This window comes from Erpetoichthys calabaricus, chromosome 4 (genome assembly GCF_900747795.2).
Source record: "Erpetoichthys calabaricus chromosome 4, fErpCal1.3, whole genome shotgun sequence".
In the NCBI taxonomy this organism is placed as follows: Eukaryota; Metazoa; Chordata; class Cladistia; order Polypteriformes; family Polypteridae; genus Erpetoichthys; species Erpetoichthys calabaricus.
Window position 1 is genome coordinate 266,466,727 of NC_041397.2, and position 16,155 is coordinate 266,482,881.

The 16,155-nt window shown below is 39.1% G+C and overlaps 1 protein-coding gene across 4 annotated transcripts in view; it reads left to right on the forward strand.

The window, feature by feature from the left end:
- Positions 1–14,639, forward strand: part of tent5c (terminal nucleotidyltransferase 5C) — a 30,692-nt gene extending 16,053 nt beyond the window's left edge. The window contains exons 1-2 of one of the 4 annotated variants that reach the window (XM_051926771.1): positions 5,543–5,563; positions 11,212–14,639. In XM_051926771.1, coding sequence (XP_051782731.1) covers positions 11,259–12,416 — 1,158 coding nt within the window. In that variant the 5' untranslated portion in view covers positions 5,543–5,563; positions 11,212–11,258 and the 3' untranslated portion in view covers positions 12,417–14,639. Of the gene's footprint in view, positions 1–5,542; positions 5,564–9,513; positions 9,671–9,722; positions 9,828–11,211 lie in introns of those variants that run through there. The other 3 variants (XM_028800743.2, XM_051926768.1, XM_051926769.1) reach the window with 3 other exon arrangements.
- Positions 14,640–16,155: the final 1,516 nt, after the last annotated feature.

The window sequence follows — 16,155 nt, forward strand, 5'->3', positions numbered from 1 at the left end:
CAGAAGCTCATTAAATAAATAAAGACCATAATAAACACATACACACCAGAATTACAAAAAAGAAAGAAAACGTCTGACTTGGCTAAAGGAAAAAAGCAGGCACATTCACAGTGAGGTATTATAAAGGTGCACTACCATAGGTATAAAGGAGCATTAGTAGCATTCCTTGAAACACTTCTGCTGAATAAGTCATTGTCTGAAAGTACTTAATACTAGTGTGTCAGAGAGGGGATGTGCAGCATGAACTCTGCAAGACATCTGAAAATGTCCTGTGGTATCTGTCACCAAGATGTTAAAAGCAGATCCTTCAAGTCCAGCAAGTTGTGAAGTGGAGCCTCCATGGATCTGACTTCTTTTTCTAGCACATCCCACAGATGCACAATCTGATTGAGATCTGGGGAATTTGGAGACTAGGCCAAAACATTAAACCCTTCATCATGTTCTTCACACCATTCTTGAATTATTTTTGCAGTATAGCAGGGGGCATTATCCTGTTGAAAGAGGCCACTGCCATTAGGGAATTCCTTTTTTCACAAAAGGGTGTATATGTTCTGCAACAGTCTTTAGGTAGGTGGTATGTGTCAAAGTAACATCCACATGAATGCCAGGTCCAAGGTTTCCCAGCAGAACATTGCTCAGAGCATCACACTGCCTCGCTGGCATGTCATCTTCCCATAGTGCATTCTGTTGCCATCTCTTCCCCAGGTAAATGATGTGCACACACCTGGTTGTCCATATGATCTATAAGAAAATGTGATTTGTCAGACCAGGCAACCTTCGTCCATTGCTCCATGGTCAAGTTCTGATGTTTGTGTGCACATTAGAGTTGCTTTTAGGGGTAAGCATATGCTCTCGTACCAGTTTGCCACTATGTTGTCCTAAACACAGTAATCTGCTATATACTGTGTGACCTAACGCCTTTCTCTCATGGTCAGCATTAGGTTTTTTAGCAGTTTGTGCTATAGTAGCTCTTCTGTGGGATGAGACCAAATGAGCTAGCCTCCACTCCTCTCTTGCATCAATGAGCCTTGGGGGCCAATGACCCTGTCACCTGTTCTCCGGTGGCTCCGTCTTCAACCACTTTTGGTAGGTACTAATAACTGCATACTGTGAACACCCCATGAAGCCTGCTGTTTTGGAGATGCTCTGATCCAGTTGTCCAGCCATCACAATTTGGTCCTAGTCAGAGTTGCTCAGATCCTTATACTTGCCTGTTTGTCCTGCTTCCAATACATCACCTTCAGGAACTGACTGTTCACTTGCTGCCTAATATATGCCACCCCTTGGAAAGAGCCACTGTAACAAGATAATCAATTGTATTCACTTCAACTATTAGTGATTTTAATGTTAAGTCTGATTGGCATGTATCTATTGTAGTGTAACATTTAGTATACTGTATACTCTCTAGTATATACTGTACTGTAGTATATAGTGTCTTCAGAGATCTGACTTTGATTCCCAGACATGTCTCATTCTGTTTGGAGTTTGCACTTTTTCCTGGGTAAACATTGGCTTTCTCAACTTGTTCTGGTCCTCTCATATCCAGAACGTGTGATGTATCATAATTTAATTGGTGAATCTGAATTGAGTATACACTGTGTGTGTGCTTGCCTTTCACAGGAATGGTATCCCATCTAGTGTTGGCTCCTGTCTTACACCTGATACTGATAAGGACAGGCCCCAGTTTCATACATTCTTGAAATGGAGACAGAGTGCTCTGATACACATACTGTATATTGCCATAGTAAGACAGTCTCCTAGTGGGTAATACAAATGACAATAAATGTGCTAGCCACTAAAATACCCCAAAAATGCTTTATTTAAACCTGCAAGATACACAAGTGAGTGATGAATAATGAGTGTCAAAATGACAAATAAAAAGATGAGATAAAAAGACGAGAAATGGGTCAGAGACACCATAATGTGCGAGTTTCTGCTCCTAAACATTTATTTGTGTTTCTAGACACAAACCAAAATGCACTGCCATTCACCCCAAATTTTTAAAAAAGTGAAATTCTGCACTTTTGATTCTTCCATCTGTTCAAGTAAAATTCTAATGATTTGATCATACTGCACAAAGAGCAAATTAGACTGCTCCAATAATAATGCAAAGCATTGACAATACTGCATATAGTTTATTTTCATAATGCATTCCAAATACACTGAAAGTGCTGACAGGATATGCAGTATATTCTTGCTCTAAGTTTAATTATAAGCATACAGAAATATTCTTGAAGATATTTAAATACACAGCACTGACATTAAAAACCATTTACCAGTAATGCTATGGGCCCAACTAATTTCATTCTTTATTTTCAATTCAAATTTTATTTTTAGGGTGTTCACAGAATTTGAATTTCACTAGCATGTGATAATTAGTTTGTTTGGTTGGTTTAAAAGAGCAGTGGTGTTAAAGAGAGAAGCAGCCTTTAACCAGCTTAGACCATTCCCATCATCAATAGCAGATACAGTAAGGGTTCCAGCATTAGAGTTTTCTCAGAAAAAATATCATCATTTTGAGCACATGTTGTAAAGAGTACCTTTAAAGTTGCATTGTTATTGTAATGTAGTCTTGTATTCTAGATAAAGGACCTTGTGATGGTGCATTATATTGGTATATAATATTTAGAAAAATATTTATTATGAAGAATATTTAATTAGAGTTCAATGGTCTAGCTGGCTTTGTTTTGCTGAAGCACAGTAGGATGTAGTCCTCTAAATATTGCATGGCATAGCAACTCAGTGTGGAGTTGCCACTTGTACATCCATCCATCCATCCATCGTCCAACCCGCTGAAGCGGGTCTGCTGGAGCCAATCCCAGCTAACACAGGGCACAAGGCAGGAAACAATCCCGGGCAGGGTGACAACCCACCGCAGGACACACACAAACACACCCACACACCAAGCACACACTAGGGCCAATTTAGAATCACCAATCCACCTAACCTGCATGTCTTTGGACTGTGGGAGGAAACCGGAGCGCCCGGAGGAAACCCACGCAGACACGGGGAGAACATGCAAACTCCACGCAGGGAGGACCCGGGAAGCGAACCCAGGTCCTCAGGTCTCCCAACTGCGAGGCAGCAGCGCTACCCACTGCGCCACCGTGCCGCCCGCCACTTGTACAACAATATGAAAATATGAGTATGTGAATCTTAACATGATATAACATTCTCAAGACTGACATCATCCAGTTTAGGTTTGGGGGGGGGGGCTCTTCTGGCAGAACTGAGTGCAAGGTAGAGTCCATCACAGGGCCCACTCACACACATACCCACACACCTGCTCACATGGGATCACAAAGTTAACAAAGACATCTTCTGAGATGTGGGAAGAAAGCACCTGCAGACACACAGGGGGGAAAGTGCAAACTTCACAAAGACAGCAATTGAGTTGGAAGTTTTCAAATCCAAGATACTGGATCTGTGAGGAAGCAGCACTACCTACTGTGCCTCTGTGGCATACATTGTAGAATGTGTAAGACATTAAGCTATATTCAGCTAAATGTTTTCTTTAGTAGGGCATTTCACTGAGTACAGGCACCAAGATCTTGCATGGAATTGCCACAATAATACAACAACAAAAAGTATCGCTCTAAAGATGCAGGACACATTCATGTAGGCATGCTGACTTTTAGATCTCTTGATATTACTGCATTTTAGGAAAGGAATTTAAATCTATGGAAGGCAAAGTGTAATACCTCCAGGTAGCAAAAGGCATAGTACTCTATTTCCCCACCCATTCAAAGTAGCAGATCTGGAACTGATTCCACCATGGACCTGATTATAAGGCTTTAGGGACATATATGAGCTGGTGAAAGTGGTACATCTACTGAAAGTTTGTTAAGTGAGTTAGTATTGTTCAAAAGCATGTTTAAGCAAGAGGGCTACCAGAGGCACCTCTCAGGTTACTGACACTTTGTTAATAGAACAAAGATACCCAAGTCTTAACAAATTATGTTTATATAGTTTAAAGATTCAAACCTTCAAACTTACAGGTACCTAAGGATGCTTAAGGATAAGCCATTATGGCTGCTTTTTGAGTGCAGTGTTCATTACATAGAACTTCTTAATCAGGGTTTGAAAATGACCAGTGGTTTAGATATTTTCACCCTTAAGGAGTCTTAGGGATTAATATGTAAGGGATTTATATGTAAATCAAATAACTTTATTCTTCTAAAGTGTGCTTTACTGACTAGAATGTCATTGTTCCTACACAGATTTATAACCATAACTAATGTAGTAGCAGAAAACTAACCCTGTGCATATATAAACATACATATACATAGTTAATTATAATAAAAGCATATCAATATACTGTACAGCAAATTTCCATTACCTTAGTAAAAGAGGAAAGAAAAATGTAAACTCCAGTTAACAGCATTGCTGCAGAAGACAATCTGTTGGGGGTTGGTAATAACACTCAAAATGAAATCCTGGATGACCCTGACCAAGTGGTTAAACACCAGGCACAAGTGACTCTTATGTCAAAATGCACAGGGACTCAGGAGGATACTGTAACTTATGCCCTCGTGGCTCTCAGACAAAGGGACCAATATGACATATTATGCTGACTTCGAGATACTTTTTGATTCTTACAGCCTTCACACCTCATGTTAGTAAGACTCTCTTTTTTCAATGTTCTGTTGTTTTTAACACTTTCAGCTCTGGATTATTTCAAGTGTTAATTCACTATTCAAAAAAAGCCAAATTAAATCCTCTGTGCTTCAATGCTGTATAACAAGAAAATGTGAAAAATTCTGAGGGGATCAGTGCTTTTATAGGCACTGTATACATGGTGTACTAGAATGTATATTCTTTTTTTTTTTGTTTTTTAATAGCATCTCCAGCTTCTTTTATGTTTCATTTGTTTTTGTCTTTTGATGAAACATGATATTTTCAATATTTTTCTTTTTCACATATGGCTTGGAATCAAACACAGATATGAATGGCGATGACAGAACAAAAAAATTAAACACAGGAAATGATGGATTACAGGGTGAAAATTTTTTTGAGTAAAGTGATGTCAGTGGTGGGGTCCCACAGGGTCAGTACTGGGACTCCAATTCATTAGGGTGATTGAGAATAACATGCAATCAACAAGCAGTTTTACATTTACAGTGTACACTAAACTATTTTCTAATCCTAAACAACTAGCACTAAGCAAAACAATAATCTCAAAAGTCACTGCACAATTTAGGAAGGAAAGGGACTTAACAAAAGTGCACACCAACATATCGGGCTGCTTTTGAAGAAGTGCACTTAATAGAATCCATTTTTGTCCTTTTATGTTCATTGATTACATGATTTTCTGTCTTACCTCCTTCTTTTGTACCAACTCCCATCCCCTAAGTTTCATATTTGGCTTTATTCAAAGCAACTTAAAATTTCTGAGATGCAAATGGTTACTTTTCTTTTGTTTCTCCAGTTGGAATACAGGTAGGTGAGGTGACTTGCTCATGGTCACACAGTGTCAGTAACAGGATTTGAACCCTCTACTTCTGGGTTTAAAGTCCAAAGCCTTAGCCACTATGCCACAGCAGATATGGCCCCAAAGCATTAGGTGAGTGACAGTGCTAATATGTATAGTAGAATCTAGTAACTATAGTAAAGATTTCTATTTAATATGCAATATTATTTAATATTTAATATTGATGAATAATTTAATATACCAAAAGCTGTTATTTTTACATGTATTATATCCAGGAGACAGTCAGCTCTGTTGTAAATACTCTTAAGCCACACTTCCCAGCCTAGCCATGGATGTATAGGCCACCTGTATTAAAGCTTCATCCTTTGGATGGGAGCTGCAATCCCCAAAATTCAAGTCTAGAAGAGGGATAGCCTATACTGCATGTGACTCAAATCTGTTACTGCATTAATCTCTGTATATATATAAAATCCAATATCTGTTTGTCCACTTTTCACAAGAGAACTACTTAACGGATTTAGATTGGGTTTTTTCTATAATTTGCTTGAACATTCCGGTTGATTTTGCAACTTCTCTCATCGCGCTAAGTATCATAGTTCGCTTGCGGTACCAATTTATTTGCACAAATCTGAGAGAGACACAGCAGGCCGAGGGGAAGGGGGTGGGCCCTCCTCACTTGTGCACCAGCCTCGGGGCGTGTACCTTACCGCCACATAGCTAGTGATCGAGAGAACTACTTAATGGATTTAAATTGGGATGTTTTCTATAATTTGCTTGAACATTCCAGTTGATTTTGCGACTTCTCTCTAAGAATCATAGTTCGCTTGCAGGAGTGATATATTGTCGTTAATCCGAGACAAAGGCTGTGGGTCAAGGAGAGGGGAAAGCGTGACATCAGGACTGGAGAGCGAGGCAGGGCCCTCCTCACTCACGTGCCAGCCTCCATTTGAGTCAGTGTACCTTGCCTCCACTTAGCTAGAGATACCTGTTGTTTATTGATTTTTAAAGTTTGTCCTGTTTCACTACTATGCAGGTGGAGCCACAGGGGAAAGCTAGTATACTATATGAAGAATCAATCCATTATATGTATAAGGGTAGGGTCCATGGGTGTTCCTGACTTCATGCAGTTTTAGAGTTACATTCCACACCTTCCAGCACATAACTACTGCATAATTCACAGGACCACATTATGTGTGTATGTGTGTGAACCACCCTTAAGGAGCCATGGCTTGACCACCGAAAGAATGGTCAAAGTGAGGTTAACTTGTTTGAACTGTATGAAACTTTTAATTAATATTTTCCTGAACTTTACACCCGTGAAAAAGTAAAAAAAAAAACCTCACAGTAGTTACAAGAAATTTCAATGAAATGCTAAATGATTTGACTACTAGTTTTTCAAAAAGCTAAAATCATTTACATTGCCTTTAAACCTTGCTGAGTTATGTGTACTGTTTTTCAGCATGAGCTAATGACATTGTTGCATCACTCACTGCATCAATTTTCCTTCATAAACTTGTACAATATACAGTATGATACATTTCAATTTTACTATATATCTGCTTTGTTAGATTAGATTTGATTAGATTACATAAACATTATTAATTCCAAGGGGAAATTCACATGCATACAGCAGTAGAAACATAAAAACAAGGATACAGACTCAAAGGACAAATAATACAGCCAATGAATCAATCAATCGATATGTAAATAAATAAATATTGTTCAGATATTTCAAAATAAACTTAACAAGCGCCTCAGGAGGAAGCATTGAAATGTCTGATAGCAGTGGACAGAAAAGATCCCCAGAGGCGCTCCTTAGCACACAATGAACCTGTGGCTAAAAGTGCTCTGAGACAGTGATTCTGGAGGGAATGGAGGGTATTTTTCATGATGGCATCCAAATTTGCCACCATCCTCTTTTGTACAACAGTTTCCAGTGTGTCCATTGTTTGCCCTGTGATAGAGATTTCCTGATTAGTTTTTTCAGGCATTGTGCTTTTTTTGAGCTGAGGTTGCTTCCCCAGGAGAACACAGCATAAAACACCACACTGGCTACTACAGACTGATAGAACATTTCCAGTAGACTGCTGCACACATCAAAAGACCTGAGTTTCCTTAGCAAGTACAGTCTTCCCTTCTTATACAGCACCACTGTGTTTTCAGATTAGTCCAATTTGTTTTTTTTTTATGAAGCCCTAGGTACTTGCATCTCTGTACCACTTCCATGTCCTATATAATGCATCTTTACGTATCCTTCACTTATTCAATGACTCTGTTGTGGCCAATGTCACTTTCAACACTGTGGTGTGCTGGACTGGTAACATCACTTCAAGAGATGCCCACGAAATCAACAAGCTAATTAAAAGGGCAGGCTCAGTTAAGGAATGCACTCTTAATCTGCTTTAGGTAGTAGTAGAGGCAGGCTGGGTTCCAGGGGGTCCTTTAGCCAGGGTCCCCCACCCCCAAAGCCCATTACTATAACTTGTTGGATACCATGCCCCAACTAAGCAATTAATTCATTACATTTACAGTATATAGCACTTCTCTAATTACCTCGAAGCATTTTACATAGATAGTAAGGGAACCACTATAACCACCATCAATGTGCAGCAGCATCCTCGAAGATGTGAAGGACAGCTATTCCTGTCCCAGTTCACTCACCACACATTAGCTGTTATGTGGTGAAGGGTTAAGAGAGATAGCCAATTAGAGACAAAGGATGATTAGGAGGCAATAACGGACAAAGCCATGATGGACAACTTAACCAGGATATTTTTTTTGGTTGGTTTCCCATCCAAGAATTGGCCAGACACAAATATGCTTAACTTCTGTTGGATCACCTGTACTGAAGTGTAGGTGGTATGATGGATGCCCCCTTCCTTGAACCCCCCCCCCCTCCCCCCTTACCAATTTGGTCTGGAGCCTGGGGTAAGTAAAGAAGAGAATAAAGACAAAAATGATGGTCATTAACAATGCTGCACATCCCCTTTCCAACACACTAGCATTGAGGACATGTAACCAACAAATTACTCAACAGAATTGTGTCAAGAAACACTGCAGGGCCTCCTTTGTACCAATGACAATCAATATGGCTTTCTTATCATTAGCCAAATCAGAACATACATCTTACATCTTGCCTGAAGAAGGGGGCTGAGTTGCCTCGAAAGCTTGCATATTGTAATCTTTTTAGTTAGCCAATAAAAGGTGTCGTTTTACTTGACTTCTCACTACATTCATAATGGCTAACACGGTACAACACCCTAGTACTTCCTTCTTTTTGGTAATTCATAAGTGTGTTTGTGGGGATTGTTATAATTAGATAAAATATTTCTTGAGCTTCTGTAAAAAGACAAATTTCCCCTTGGGACAGATAAAGTACTATCTATCTATCTAATTATTATTAATTATATATATTATATTATCTGTCAGTACTTTTGATTAATATCATCCCAGAACACAGTATATAAACTTTAAAAGTTTTTTCCATATATATTTTTCTCGTTTTAACAGTCTATCCAGGTTCAAATGCATAATTAAGTACTGGTCAAAATGAAAAATAAGTACTGTATGTGACATTTGGGTTTCAAGTTCAGTTTATCTGCTACTATTCTGTTACACTCTCTAAGCTCGATTGCACCCTCCTAATCCCTCGGAACGGATGGAACGTACGGCAGATAGACTCCGAGTAACGATGCTGAACCGCTGCATAGTAGGTATGCTGTGCTCTGTCTTTCTGACGGCGCTGTAAATTTGAATTGTGCGTGAGCGTCCCGTTGCCGTGCAACAGATGTTCGATGCTGTTCCTGGTGAATGCGCATTAATATACTGCAGCGCGGATGTTTCCCTACCTCACGAGAATATTCTGGTTTTATTAAGAGTGTGCACATGAAAGGCTCTTGCCGTTTTCAGTGAAATTCCACTTGGGAGAGTAGGGGTGGAGTGGTAAACAAATCAAAGGCAATCAATCGTTGCTGAGGGTTGATTATGTTAAATAAGAGATCCTAGTGCGGGGTGGTGGAAGGTTATCGCTGATGAAGCAGAAGGGAGTCATTAGGCATTTAAGGTGGAGGAGTTCGGCGGCGCTTGCATCACAGTAACGAGCAGGCGGGGCGATCAGAGTTAAGAGCGACTGTGTTCACTTCTGGATATCTTTTTTTAAAAACAAAACAAACGTATTCTCCGATAATGTTACAATATTGAATGCCTTATTCTGAAAGACGCTCTTTAAAATTCTACAAGGTACATTGTACGTTTCTATTTCTATGTGTTGTGGAGAAGTCCTGAGAGTTTGGAGCAGTGATAACTGCGGTTCGTGAAACTTTCTAGAATCTCAGTGTGCGTTGCCGCTTCCGACGAGCCGACTCTATGGTTGTATTTGCTTCTGTGGGAGCATCGGGTAAACATTTTACCTACCTTGTATTCGGACACGATGCTTGCCACCACGTGCGCCGACTTTTGTGAAAGTGCCCGATTAAGATGTAGCCGTGAAGAAGGTACAGACGCGCAGTAAGTTACTTGCTTGCAGGTAAAAGTTAGTTTCTGATAACCTTTAAATGTGTCAGTGTGAGTAGGTATGTTGAGATTTGCCCTGTATTGGCCGTGCGGACTCTACGATTATGGTTGGCTCCGTAGTTAATGTTGAACAAGTTTTATATAGTCTTTTTTTATAAGTTGCTCACCGTCGTCCATATGTTTTATGTTTTCGATAAATAACAGTAGGCTCAGTGCAAAAAGTATGTTCTGTTTTATTGATGTAATTTACGTATTTATTCTTTATTTGGAAATGAAATTTGAAGTTTACATGGAATATTAACTTCAGTCGGGAACCGAGTATTGCTGTGCTACTCTGCTGCTCAAGAGTTTCAGTTTTTAATAGGGCGCCTTTCATTTGATTAGGGGGGACGTAACTCGCCGTAGTCTGCAACAAGCCCAATAAAGCAAAGCATTAACATTACGGACACCAATAGGAGTTTCTGAGCTTTGTCGAAACGAGTTAAAGGTGAATAAAGTTGTCTGGTCTCCGCTACTTGTATTTATAGTTTCCTAAGTGACATACTTGTATTGCACTACTGTGTAACTTATGGTGTGCATGCGAGGTCGGTGTAGATTTAGTCGGGCTAGCGGCAGCCATTTGTTGTCGTCGATTTTATGACCTTGTTGACTGCGAGGTACGGTGGTGTTGTCAGTCCTCATAGTCCGCTTCTCGTTTCCGGGCTGGGATACCTTAATGACGTTTGAATATTCTCATCTTCCTCTTCTGTCGTTTTCCTCATTGATCGTAAATGTTTCTAACCAGAGACTTTCCATTGAGTTGATTTTGTGAGTTTAATTGGTGTCTGTTTAAACTCGGGTCCGGGTTTTGATTGATTCGTGTCTCTGTCTCTGCACAATTAGTGGTTGTCATGCATTTGTCCCAGGCTCTGCCCCTAAAACGACCCTGGATTGGAAAAATCTGGTTCATGAAGGGTTGAATGGTCCTGAAATTTTTGACAGGTTTCTAAAAGGCAGCAAAGGTGGAATTCCTTAATTTATTCACGTGGCACTAGAGGGGGCTTTAAATCCAGCTGAAACTGAATGGATACCTGGGTGTCCCTTGTCCCTAGTGTGCACGAAGTAAATAAAGGCTTGGTCTAGTGCATTTTGATGAAAAAGCACTAAACCTATTGTTGCAATGGTCAGAACATCATGACCTGTATGTTTGTGGACAAGTTGTGCATGGTAAACATTCTGTATGACCAGTTTTTCACTTTTCTATTTTGTTGTGTTTTTGTTTTCTCTAGCTCACTTAAATCCTGAAAAGCTACACAACCTTACACTTCCAGAAAAAATGGCAGAAGTTACAAGTGGTGCATGCAAATCCTGCAGTGTACTGACCTGGGATCAAGTAAGCCGTTTGAATGAGGTCCTTACAGAGGCTGTTCCTGTTCACGGTCGAGGTAACTTCCCAACTTTAGAGGTGAGACTGAGAGATATCATCCAAATTGTCCGAAACAGACTCGGGGAACAAGGTGTTCAAGTTAAGGATATCCGTTTAAATGGCTCCACTGCAAGCCATGTTTTGGTGCCGGACAATGGCTGGAGTTACAAGGACTTGGATCTAATATTTCGAGTGGATCTTCAGAGTGAGGCAATATTCCAGCTGATCAAGGATGTTGTTTTGGAAACACTCTTGGATTTTTTGCCAGAAGGGGTTAATAAGGAAAAGATTACCCCCATGACTCTGAAAGAGGCCTATGTTCAGAAACTGGTAAAAGTTTACACTGAGCAGGACAGATGGAGTTTGATTTCTCTTTCCAACCACAATGGTAGAAATGTAGAACTGAAGTTTGTTGACTCAATCAGACGTCAGTTTGAGTTCAGTGTAGATTCTTTTCAAATTGTTCTTGACTCCTTGCTGTTTTACTATGACTGCTCACAGAATCCCATGTCCGAGCACTTCCATCCAACTGTTATAGGAGAAAGCGTGTATGGTGACTTTGATGTTGCTTTGCACCACTTGAAAAATAAGCTCATAACTACAAAGAATCCAGAAGAAATTCGGGGAGGTGGGCTTCTTAAGTATTGCAATCTGCTGGTTAGAGATTTCAAACCAGCAGATGAGGATGAAATCAAAGCTTTGGAGAGGTACATGTGCTCAAGGTTTTTTATAGACTTTCCTGATATTGTGGAGCAGCAGCACAAACTGGAGTCTTACCTTCACAGCCATTTTGTTGGTGAGGAAAAAAGTAAATATGATTATCTGATGATCCTTCGCAGGGTGGTCAATGAGAGCACAGTGTGCCTCATGGGACACGAGAGGCGGCAAACTCTTCATTTGATTTCCCTTATTGCTGTCCGTGTCCTGGCAGAGCAAAATGCAATACCAGATGCATCGAGTGTTACATGCTATTACCAGCCAGCTCCCTATGTGAGAGACTTAAACTTCAGCAACTACTATGTAGCCTCCTGCAATCATTCGTACCCAACTTGGTTGCCCTGTAACTAAGGTTGTGATAAAGAGGTTCAAGAACTTTTTTTCCTTTTTTTTGCTCTCACTTGAACTGAAATAAAGTGGACAGAAGCACTTGAATGTTATGGGGGTAGTGTAGGTAATTTTTATAAGCTTTTGTCAAGGGAGCATGTGGTTGGGTGGCAGGGTAGGTGTATACTATATAGTTCTTGGACCCAAACGCTGTCAGCACTTTTTATGTCTTTCCATATTCTATGAATATAGTCTCCTGCTCCACTTAAACACTTTTTTTTGTGTTGGAAAGATGTAAAAAGTAGGTATAGAATTAAACAAATTAAAAAGGGGAGGGGGGAAGTGTTGATTAGAAGTATTCTAGACATGTTTACATTAAAATTTTCGTTAAATAATGAAAGTAATTTAATTAAACCAAAAAAGCAAAAATTGGCGGGGGGGGGGGGGGGGGGATGTTGCACACAGACTATTGCACAATGTGGTTTGTATTTGTATATTTGGTTGGAATTAATATTCTATATATGAAGGTCATTGTGCCCGTATTGGGACAAAATATTTCCGGCCTTGCTTTACAACCTTATTGGGTTAGCTTTGGGGGTTTGCTTATTTTGCACTTCATGTCTGAGCTCCTGCTTTATAAATGTTTGTAAACGTTAAAGCAAAGGGGTCTTTTTTTTTTTTTCTCCTTTGTTTAAAGTATGTTTAAAAAAGAAAAAAAAAAAGTGATGGAAAAATATAAACTTATGCTGCATATTTTGAGGTTTCCCCATCTTCATGAGACTGTTTAGTGGCCTATTGAGACCTCTTGGTGTTCTGAATCTTCCCCATCATGCATTTATTTTTATAATCAAGTGAATGTGGAGCTTGCCATGTTTATCCATAGATTCTTTTTATTTTGTAAAGAACCTGGTGGTTGTGGTTTACCTAGAACATATCTGTATCAAAAATTGGGGAACTAGCAGATTACTTTTTAGGCTGTAGGCTTTTTACGGTTTGCCATTCTTGGCAAAGTGTGCTGTTAGTTGAATATCTGTTTCAAATTATGCCTAAAAAAAAAAAATAAAAGCTGACAACCCTTTTGTCTGTTTGTGCTACCAATGGCACTTCTTGCCTTACAAGGGTCTTTTGGACTTTGCTGAGCTGTGAACGCTTTGTGGCAACCCCATCCTGAAAAAGGAGATAGGCCATCTACTTTGACAGCAAGCTATAATTATCCCTTGAGGTTAAATGGGGAAGAGTTGTGCTGTCACCTCTTATGTTAGAGAAGGACACGCAGCTCCTCAAAGGGAGTGGTGTTTTTTTTTTTTTTTTTTTGTTTGTTTGTTTTGTTTCTTGAATCTTTTTTTTCTCTTTAATGACTAGAACTGTGTATTGGGTGGAAACTGATAACATGTTTTAATATTCAGAGGTGAGTTGCTTAAAAAAAAAAAAAAAAAAACCTTCCCCAGGCCTTGTAGTGGATAGGACATGAAAGATGCCACTTATCACTATAGCGGTCTTGCAATTTTGCAAAATTTTTTTTTTTTTTTCCCTTTTCTTGTAAACTATGAATACTGGATTTTTATAAATGAATCAAGCAGGATGCTAAATTTAGTGTTGTACTGCCATTGTAAGAAGTCCAAACCTTCCAATAAGAACTCTCCTTTTTTGAGTGGCATATGATTTGTGATGTTTTTTTAAATCAACATATGCACTTAATCCTTTTAACACACATTGTGCAGAAAGATGAGTAGGCATGGAGTATATGGAAATTCCTAGTTGAGTACAGTAGCAAGTATTCATGGTTTGACGGCTTTGAATAAGGGTCATTAGGTGTGTGGCCTTTCCTTTGAAAGCTAAAGATTTTAACGTCACTGCAGAAAATTGCAGCATCACATTTTCTGTAATACATAAACAGACTTTCCTAATACACCCTTCAACCAGTGTCATTTTTAATGCATGACCTTTGAAGAGAAAATGGCCTTTGCAAACAAAGAACTAATTGTGAATTTCTTCAGTGTAGGTAGTGTTTTTTAGGTATTGATCTTTGACCATATGATTTCGTCAGTTCAGTTTAAAATATCTCTTTCCACCCTACCACCCTTATCTAGCCTAAACAGGGGGTTATTGACCTTCCTTCATGGAGTGTAAATGACCCGGTCACACTAGTCTTTTAAGAACTAGGGCATGTACTTAGTGTTAGATGTATAAAGTAAAGAGCAGGCTGCTACAAGATTGCAGTTTTTTGGGTGCAGTTGGAGGACCAAAGGGAAGAAAAAATAAACAAATTCTGTGCCCATAATGAGCTAAGTGGATAAAAAGTACTACTCCAATGTAGTGGTAGGATACTACATTATTGTTGATACATTCTCCCTCTTTCTCCCCATCTTAAATATATCTTCATTGAGTCATGTCTCTGCCAAACAAAAGCACACATCCTAATACATGTTTTTTGTTACTCCCTGTCCACTGTATACATTTGGTTTATACTACATATGCATGAAGTCCTCTGTTCTTGACCCTGTAGAGTACTGCTTGGGTAAGTGGAAGACTTGCATTACCATTTGCCTGTAGGCACGCTATGTGTGATTGCTTGCTGTGTGTGTGTGTGTTTTTTTTTTTTTTTTTTCCCACTGGCAAGAGTATATTTGAGTACTGCCTTAGATTAACATGTGAATTTCTAAGTTCTGTCTTCAGTATTCCAGCATATAAGGTGCAAATTAAAGCACATTTCAGTTTGTGTACATATTGTCCTATTAACTGGCTTCCACTTGTTAAAATATCTGTTCTTGTAAAGTTCATTTGTTTTTTCTCTGGAACAGTGGTTTTCATAGGATGTTTGCTTTCTAGGTTGTGTTCATAGTTTGAAGAAAATTTATACCTTCTGTTATGCTGGTATTAGCTATGAATGCACAAATGTCAGAATTGTTCAAACTTTTCTGAGCTACCATTGCACTTTAAATTTGTTACTGCAGTGTTTATATGCAGGCAAAGTTTTATTCCCTAAATTATACATGTAAGCCCGTGACTGAATTTCCTTTGCTTAATTATAATTAATGTTAAAATTTATTGATGCAGGAAGCATTAGTTGAATTGTGAAATTAGGATTTTTTCCCTCAATCTTGACTGATGTTCTGTTTTTTGAATATTTCTATACTGTTAGTTTGTGCTGTTTCAAGGTGTTTTTTAGTTTCAGCAAAATAAAGTAACACACTGTGTGGAACAGTTTCAGAAGGCCTAGGAGGAATATTTAAAGCAAACTCATGTGAACGATGTTCACGCAACATATTTTTCATGGTATGGTAACAGAAGCAAAGCACTTTGTTTTTCTAGAATTATCTCCCCTTTCCTATTTCCATCTCCTCCCAGCAGATAACAGGAGTTTGCAAACTTGACTGCAAGCCCTAATATGAGTGGTGTTGTGGAAACCACAGATTTCAAGTGGGAATCAGTTTGAAGTGTTAAGAGTGTAACTCTGCAAGTGTTTTCAGTTTAGTTATAAGTGCCTGCTAACTGGCTGCCATCTTGCCCTACTTGGCATGGCATCCATAATGTGCTTAACACAATGGAAATCTTAAACTGTAGCATCTTTATTAAAATGCTAAATCCCAACCTTGCACACCAGACTGTCCACCACTGAGCTGGTCACTTTGTCAGTTTTTATAACTTCAACACTGGTGGGTTTTTTTTTTTTTTTTTAAATATATAAACTGGGGGTGTGGTTTAATGGCTTGAACTTTTTTTTAACCAATGAAAATGTCATGTTAAAGTAAACAATGCAAAA